This window comes from Hyperoodon ampullatus, assembly GCF_949752795.1.
Source record: "Hyperoodon ampullatus genome assembly, chromosome: 9".
Taxonomy (NCBI): domain Eukaryota; kingdom Metazoa; phylum Chordata; class Mammalia; order Artiodactyla; family Ziphiidae; genus Hyperoodon; species Hyperoodon ampullatus.
In genome coordinates, this window is record NC_136922.1 from 72133194 (window position 1) to 72141975 (window position 8782).

At 43.9% G+C, this 8782-nt stretch overlaps 1 protein-coding gene across 1 annotated transcript; it reads left to right on the forward strand.

Moving 5' to 3' along the window:
• Positions 1-1608: 1608 nt before the first annotated feature.
• LSMEM1 (leucine rich single-pass membrane protein 1) lies at positions 1609-8536 on the forward strand. The gene is made up of 3 exons (XM_079711200.1): positions 1609-1740; positions 3859-3987; positions 7966-8536. The coding sequence occupies exons 1-3, from the start codon at positions 1614-1616 to the stop codon at positions 8094-8096; spliced, it is 387 nt and encodes a 128-aa protein (XP_079567326.1). The 5' UTR covers positions 1609-1613; the 3' UTR covers positions 8097-8536.
• Positions 8537-8782: the final 246 nt, after the last annotated feature.

The window sequence follows — 8782 nt, forward strand, 5'->3', positions numbered from 1 at the left end:
ATAGTGTGTTGCCACATATAGGCAGACGTGAAGTTTTCTGCACTGCTTTTACTAAAGTCCAGATAGATACGACACGAGGATTCTTAACCTCAGTTTTATGTTAGTGTACTTATTATTAACTGCCTCAAATTCTTTTGGAAATAATGAGATTTAAATCCTAAATAAAATATTTTAGGTGTTCCAACTTAACATAAATCACTGGCTTCTAAACTTGGCACTGGGCGTTTGAAGAATAGGATTGGAGATTACCCTATGGAGTGTTCAGTCAATTGGGGAAATCAAAGATGTAGGCAAATAAATGCGATAAAATAGAACAGATGCTCTGATAGAAGAATGTACAGTATCCAGCAAGGGCACAAGGGAAAGACAGGTTGATTCTTAATGGAGGTGAGGTTTGAGCTGAGTCTTGACAAAGGATTCAGGAAGTGTGTGGAGAAGAAAGGTGGCACAAGGGAAGGGGCAGTGAACTCTGAAGCGTGAGGCCTGCTTCCAGCCCAGCAACTAGCTAATGTATGATCTTGGGCATTTACCTTCTGAGCTTCAATTTTCTCATTTGTGGAAAGGATGGGGGCTAGATGAGAGCACGTCTAAAATCCTTTCCCGATCAAAAAATCCCACATCCATTATTAGACTCATTTTATGAAAAGAGGTAACTGTGAAGGAGAAAGCTTTGATAGCAATCGGAATTTGTCTTCCTAGAACCTTCTTTTCACATAATTAAAAGGTCACAAGTTCTCTGTTGTGCTAGAGGGACATCTTAAAATAGAACTTTTTAATCCATTCAGATTTTTCAGTGTAGCTTGAACTTGTGCTCTCATTAGAGAATATTATCTTCAATGTAAACCACAATTTTAGAATTACTTATTACGTAAGTGACCGCACTCTAAGGAAACACAGAAGGAAGAGACCTGAGAGTTCCTGAAGTTTAGCCTCCAACAACTGCAGTATTCATCTCCATACTCAGTTTGCTAAGATTTTTGTCTTGAGGTCTCAGAGCCAGTCTGTAATGACTAAAGGATACCTTTAAGGTGGGGACTCCTATACCATATTGAGGGAGAATATAAAAAGTATAGTTTTGTATTAAAGCCTCATCAATTAGAATGGTTCACAGTAACATTTTCTTCTTCTATCAGAATCTTTATGGCCACAGGCTGCCTAGCTTAATTTTATCTTTTTATGTGTTTATACATCGTCTTCTTGCACAAAGGATTTGAGAAATCTCACCAGAATACGAACAGTGTAATAAAGAGAAATATTCAAAAATCAATTACAAAAAATTAAAAGAGGCCCAGGGTAAATATAGACAGAATTGAGAAATCTGAGCAGGAAGAAAGAGCAAGTGCAGATAAGCAGGGTATTAAAGCGTTAAAATTGGGAAACACACTTGACTCTGAGCTTCCTGGCAAGCAAAGCAAAAAGAAGAGTTTCCATGTTGTCCCCAAAAGGAACAGCTAAACTTTTCTAGCCTTTCATTTGGCAGTAGTATGTGTGGGTGGGTCTTCACATGCCAGCCCAACTTCACATGCCAACTTCCTGTGGGCTGTGATCCGTGTGAAGGCCGGCTCCCCAGCCCCGCCTCTCGTGTTTAACAGCAGTGTTTTCTTCCAGGGACAATGAATCCTTCTTCCCAGGACACCGGCTCTGGCGGCATTCCTGAAGATAGAAAGCTTTATGTTGTGGATTCCATAAATGACTTAAACAAACTAAACCTCTGTCCTGCCGGATCGCAGCATCTGTTCCGTATGTGTGCCTTCCCAGGCTTGGCCGCCCGTCCGGGCTTCTAGGCCACCTAAAAATAGCGAATGCTGAGCTGGACCTGTGGTCGTGGGCTGGGGGCGGGGTGGGCATTAGGAAGCCTCTGCGTTAGAGATGCTGTTTAGTATTAGGCAATTTTTGCTTTTGTTCTCTGAATACTTGCCAGGCTTGTGGGCTTTCTTGGCTCTTAAGCAAGATTTGAACTCTTGTCGTTAAAAGTTCTGAGAAGTTCCCTGTGGAGTTTCTCTACCTGGAAAGCGGTGGAGGCTGCTGAGATGAGGCTTACTCATCCCTCTTGGCCGCTTTTGTGCCTTCTAGTGACCACAGCCAGGTCACCGAGGGTGCCCACTTTCCTAGAGAGGTCTTACTTCATAGTGGATTGTTCCACACGTTTATCTAGTTTAAAAAAAACATTAAGATTTTGTTGGGCGAAAAAGTCAGCTTCATTTTTTTAGATTACAGATTGCCTCAATTAAAGCACTAGAAAGAGGAGGGGGAAAACAAAATGAAAGGCTGCTGAATACTAAATACTACATGTGTATCTTGTCCCCTAAATATTATAAATGAGTTCTATCAGGTTATTCTGAGCCCCATCTTTTCTAGCTTAAACGCTGACATTCCAACGCAGGTGATAAATGCCCACTTGCTGTTTGTTTCACATGCACTCGAAACTCGTACTGTCCCAATTTTATGTCCATTATTCCCCTTCTAAATCCTTTTTGTTTTTATTTTATTATTTATTTATTTATTATTATTTTTTGGCTGCATTGGGTCTTCGTTGCCGCACGTGGGCTTTCTCTAGTTGCAGCGAGCGGGGGCTACTCTTCATTGCAGTGCATGGGCTTCTCCTTGAGGTAGCTTCTCTTGTTGGGGATCATGGGCTCTAGGTGCATGGGTTTCAGTAGTTGTGGCATGCAGGCTCAGTAGTTGTGGCTCACGGGCTCTAGAGCGCAGGCTCAGTAGTTGTGGTGCATGGGCTTAGTTGCTCCGTGGCATGTGGGATCTTCCCGGACCAGGGCTCAAACCCGTGTCCCCTGCGTTGGTAGGCGGGTTCTTAACCACTGCACCACCAGGGAAGCCCCCTTAATCCTTTTTGAATTCTTGTTTTTCTCTTCATTTTAATTTGTTCAGATTTTCACCTGTTTTTACTGCAGTTGGTCTCAATAAATGCAGGTGTTTGGGTGCCGGCTTATGCCGTGGTTATGATTAGGAAGGAAAAGCTCTGGAGGCTGTGACACAGGATGTCCCTATAAAGCACAGGACCTAAGCCCCCATCTCTCCATAATCAAGTAGCAGAGGGTGTGGGACTGATACAAAGTAGGAGGGATTACAGAAGGCAATTCAAGGATCTCCATTACCGCAAGTTTCTGTTATTTCTTTTGCAATTTAATTTGGGTGTTATTAGGCAAATAGGCCTTACAAAACAGTGACCAAATGCAGACAGTTCATGGTTTGGGTGAACCAAGCTGTTTTATAAGCATGGTTGCACTTTCAGTTCAACTGTAAAACACTTAAGAGAACCTTGCTTCCAGAGCGTGTCCATCCTGGAAACAGCTTTTAGAAACCAAATTACATCAGGGTCATTTTGATGTTGTTGTTTAAATGGATATAAGCATAACTGGTTATTTTTATAGGACATAAAGTTTTCTGGGAGATATCTCAGAGTGTTCAGCCTTTCACCCAGAGTCAGTGGCCCACAGCCAGCTGTGTTTTAATTCTTGGCTCACTTTGGGAAAAGGGCAATAGAGCCTCCATCACTCTGAACCCTTAACTTCTTTATTCCCTGCCCACCACCCCACTCCCCCAAGCAAAAGAAAAATCCAAGTCCGGCTACATCAGTGTTAACATGATCTTCAAAGAATTTTCCAAATAGGGGCTGAGGAGATAGCTTGACCTGACTTGTTCTTTGGATACTGATATAGAAGAAGGTGAAAAATTCTCAAAGAGCACCCGATCCAAAGACATTCCTCAAACATAAGTCTCTTTCCAGAGTGACCAGAGGGAAAATGGGCATATCCCTTACATCTCTCTCTCTCTTTCTCTCTCTCTCTTTTTTTTAATGCTGAGGAGTTTTTGTCTTTGTTGTTGTTTGTTTCACATTAGCTCTAGAGGAGAAAATCCCGGACATCGGCACTAACTCAGGAAATGGAAACCACAGTCTGTTTTTGGTGGGGCTGATCATCGTGCTGATTGTCAGCCTGGCACTGGTTTCCTTCGTGATATTTCTGATAGGTAAGTACCATCGACACACTTGTCTTCATTGCTATGCACTTACTTTGTAGCTGGTTGTTTAGCTTTGCTCCGGTAACGAGGCAGAGCTTCCTGGCAGTCAGTGCTGCGGCTGAAGGCTGAGGGGGCGTGAATGCTTAGGGTACCTACTGCTCTGGGCCGGGCCGCTGGGCACTCATAAGCCCTCAGTGCCAGGAGTTCGCAAATATGGACATTAAATGTTTCTATAATGCTTTAATTTCTCACCTGGAGTCCCTAGCTGCCAATGGTAGGCAGCTTATTCTAGCTAACTCGGGGTTTTCTTCATCCAACACATGGGTTCTCTGTGAACTCAGGTCTATAATTTTCAGTCACAGTCAGGTTCACCCCCTCTTCCAGGTTCCCTCGCTTCCCTGAAATCCATTAGAAGCACTAACTGGGCTTGTGCCAGGGCCCAGAGGCAGTGCTGGGATGGGAGGAGACTGCTCCTGTCTGACACCGCCCAGGCTGGCATCCTGCCTGCCCTTGGCCTGGGCCCTGCGTGTCCGCCCTTGAGTGGTGACCCAGGCTTTCCTACACAGCCCCTCAGCCAAGAGATCCCCTGAGGTCTCAGTGCCACTTTCCTCTCTGCCTCAGGTCCGGGAGGGCTGCTGTCCATCCTGAGGCATGTTGCCCTTTCAGGAAAGCCCACCAGCATCCTCCCTGATCTGTCCTCTGCAGACCACCATCTGGGGTTACTTCAGTTCCCTCCCACCCTCTTAAGAGTGGACGGAGCCTGAGAGAAGGAGTCATGCTTTATACCCTTTTGGCTGGATCCACCACACTGTCATTTCTTCTGCCCTATAGGCCTTGTAGCCTTCAGAACTCCTAAATGAGAGGTGGATCCCATGTCTCTGAAATGCCTCTATTTCAGATTCATTCAGGATCAGTGGAGGTAGTGTAGCAGTGGTGGTGATGGGAAGTGGGCAGAGGGCATGACTCTTACAGCTTCTAACCCCTTTTCCTCTCCAAAACTTCATCTCTCTTCCAGCTTAAAGGTCTCTTTCTGGTATAGGTTTCAGAGCTGGTGCAAAGGGGTGATGTTTAATTGCTTCTTTGTCACCCTGCTGATGCCCTTTTGCACTTAGAAGCTACAGTGTGAACCCTCCTTACAATAATGGTGCCCTTGCATGTGATTATTCTTTGGAGGAGGGTGGCCCTGAACCTGCAGGAAAGAGCACATGGATTACTCTTCTGAAATGTTATACCTCATAAGTTGATGCTCCAAATATCATCCTGCCTCACCTGCCTGGGAAATGACTAAGTTAAACTATTGAGAAATTTTAGGTATGCCTACCGACTTGGAAGCAACCCAAAGGGAATGCTGTTTTTTGTGGGAAAATAAGTAGTAAGATTTAGGGCAATGATAATTAAAAATGTTATGTATTGGGTGCCCACTCTGTCCCAGGCACTGTGCTAAGCATTTATGTCTGTTTGCTCACCACCTCATAACAACTCTGTGGTGTAGGACCTATTGTTATTTTGGTTTTATCAATGCTGAAACTGAAGCTTAGAGAGATTAATTAATATGCCCAAGGCCAACAGACAATGGTGCCTAATCAGGGCTCAGAGACACCCCTGCCTGACATCAAAGACCATTCACTTTATCACCATATTATACCCCGTTGTATGAATAGGATTTATTTTATGTTTGCTTCTAGTGTTTTATATTGAGGGCAAAGTCATATCAAGAAACAGAATGAAGGGACTTCCCTGGCAGCCCAGTGGTTAAGACTTTGCCTTCCAATGCAGGGCATGCGGGTTTGATCCCTGGTCGGGGAGCTAAGATCCCACATGCCTTGCGGCCAAAAAAACAAAACATAAACAGAAGCAATATTGTAACAAATTCAATAAAGACTTTAAAAAAAAATGGTCCACATCAAAAAAATCTTAGAAAAAAAAAAGAAAGAAAATGTGAATAAAGAAGTGTCTTTTTATTGGACAATTACTCTTTGCCAGACACATTAAATTCATTATCTTAAGTCCTTACTCTACCCTTCAAGGTAGTGTCTAATATTTCTATTTTACCGATGAAAGACTAAGGCCCAGAGAGTTTAACTCTCCACATTTATCCAGCTAGTCAGAAGCAGAACTGGGATTCATACCCTGAGCTGTCTGCCTCCAGACCTCCCTGGCCCTCCACTGCCTGTGTTGAAGTAATAATAAAGGCTTCCTGTGGTTTTCAGGTAAACCTTAGCCCAACCTAAGACCAGAGTTGGCACAGGCAGCTATAAATGAACTTGGCCTGTGCTCATCCTTAACAAGGAAACCGTTTTGCTCTCAGTGGGGTTCAGTGCCAATTTGTGTCATTTTAACTGAAGTGTAAGAACTTATATTCTTTATAACCCTGACATTTTTATGCAAGAGAAATAAGGCTATTTTTTTTCTTTTTTTTTTTGCGATACGCGGGCCTCTCACTGTTGTGGCCTCTCCCATTGCGGAACACAGGCTTCGGACGCGCAGGCTCAGCGGCCATGGCTCACGGGACCAGCCGCTCCGCGCCATGTGGGATCCTCCCGGACCGGGGCACGAACCCGTGTCCCCTGCACCGTCAGGCAGACTCCCAACCACTGGACCACCAGGGAAGCCCCAAGGCTATTTTATACTGATTACATTGAATAAACTGTTGGGCCTTGTGTTTTTGCCACAATCTCTGTCCTAAAGAGGAATAACGGACAGCAAGGATAGGTTACCGTGGATGCCTACCTGCCTCGGTAACAGTTTCCAGTGGCCAAGCAATGTAGATATGTGGGATGTGATGCAAGTATTGCCTTAACTTAAAAAAGGGTTCTATGGTCAAATGAGTTTGAGAATTGCTGGGTTAGTAATACTTAAGGTATTTTATTTTACTTCTTGTGAATTTCCAAAAGGCAGGTCAGGCATGATTTTTCTCTAACGTTTTTGCATATAGAAACCTTTTTCTCTTTTGGAATTTAACTTGGAACCACTGTATTGTGGAACAGACTTAGTCCAACATGGGTGCTACTTCCTTCTGTGTTTGACTAATGTAGAATGTTCCCAAGAGGGGAAGTATGTCACATGCTATGGATTTATTTGTTTCACACTTTTCTCCAGAAGCAAGTGGTATCTCTGCCTGGCTCTGCATCAAATCTCAGTTAAAACCTCTCTGTCATGTTTTGGACCATAATTCATCCAACATAATTTTTCAGATATGGGGGAAAGGCAGCTTCTGGGCAACAGTTTGTCCCAAGCCTGGAAGGTGAGGCTCTAACACTTTCCCACGTTAGTTTTTGGCTAAACCCAGTGGCATGTTACCACCATCATTAGTTCCTGAAAGATATCTTGGAAAAAACTTGCCTGCAATGGAAATGATAAGGAGCTCACATATTAAATACTGATTTTGTGCTGCTTTTCTTGGAAATTTTAACTCATAAGCAGACCTCAGAGTATTCCATTCCCTGACTTACTCAATAACCAGAGGTTCTATTTATTTTGGAAATATGGACTCTCTGCTCTCAGGGTGGTCTGAGGGGAATTATTATACATTCATTATGGGCTGGTAATTTAGAACCAGGAGAGCTGTGTATATCAAAGTGGTCTGGAACCCAAAATATCCCACCTCCCACATGTGAAGTGAAAAACCTTTTCTGAGAATGGGTCTCAAAATGAGACAACATAACAGTCACTTCTGTGGGAATAATCAGACGCTGGTGGTTTCCTTCGGTTGCTCACAGCAAAGTCTTTCTTAGCGAAAATCTGTGTGGAGTCTGCCAAAGGTAGTCAAGTCTTTCACCAAGAAGTCGTAAAAATAATTCACTTGATAGGTAACTTCAGTCTTCATCAATTTCTCTTCTGGGCTTCTGGGCTGCGTGGGATACTGGAGCAGGGGATTTGCCAAGAGGGCCTCTCAGCTCTCAAGCCGAGCACCCCAACGGGGCTCTGATGAGTCCCGATGGAATACACTGGAAGCCAGTGTAACACTGTCTGTTTTTCATTTTAAAGTTCAAACTGGCAACAAGATGGAAGATGTGTCAAGAAGACTAGCAGCTGAGGGAAAGGACATAGATGATCTTAAGAAAATCAACAGCATCATTGTAAAGAGACTCAACCAACTGGACTCTGAGCAGAACTAAAGGAATGATCTTTCAAGAGCAACTGCTAACACCTGAGCTTCTCACTGTCCTGGGAGGGTACAGGGTTAAGAACCGACCAAGGGCGTATCTGCAGGCAACAAAAGGCCAACTTTCCACTACAGGGATGGGAGCAGCTCCAAGGCAAGGGGGGGCTGGGGACAGCCGCCAGAAGGGGGCTGATTTTGTGGTAGGGTCCTTCAGCTTTCATGGGGTTAAAGGTGGCTGGCATGGAAGAGAACCAACAGGAAACAAGAACGGGAATTTGGCTCTATGTACAGCTTCTTTTACAAAAGGAGCTTTGGCACCAGAATAAGTTCACTGTGGCCAGTAAATTTCATGGCACCTCATGTAACTTTATGAACTCCCTTGAAAGCCTAAGGAATTCATTGAATTATTTGTGTTCAAGAGAATCAGGTGATAACTCTTTGCAATAAAATAGATTCTGCTCAGGTGATTACACTTTGACTCATTTCTCCAGGGACGGGGTGGGCGGCCTCCAAGCTAGTTGCCTACTTGTACTTGCTAATAGTAGTTATGTGCCTATGGTAGGGTGGGGTTAAAAGAGAGAGCCCTATTTATTCAACTAATGTTTACTGAGCTGCTGCTTTGTACAAACCACCATACTCGAGAGAAGCTTACATTCAAGTGAGGAACAAAGGAGATGTATAGTTATATATAGATAGATA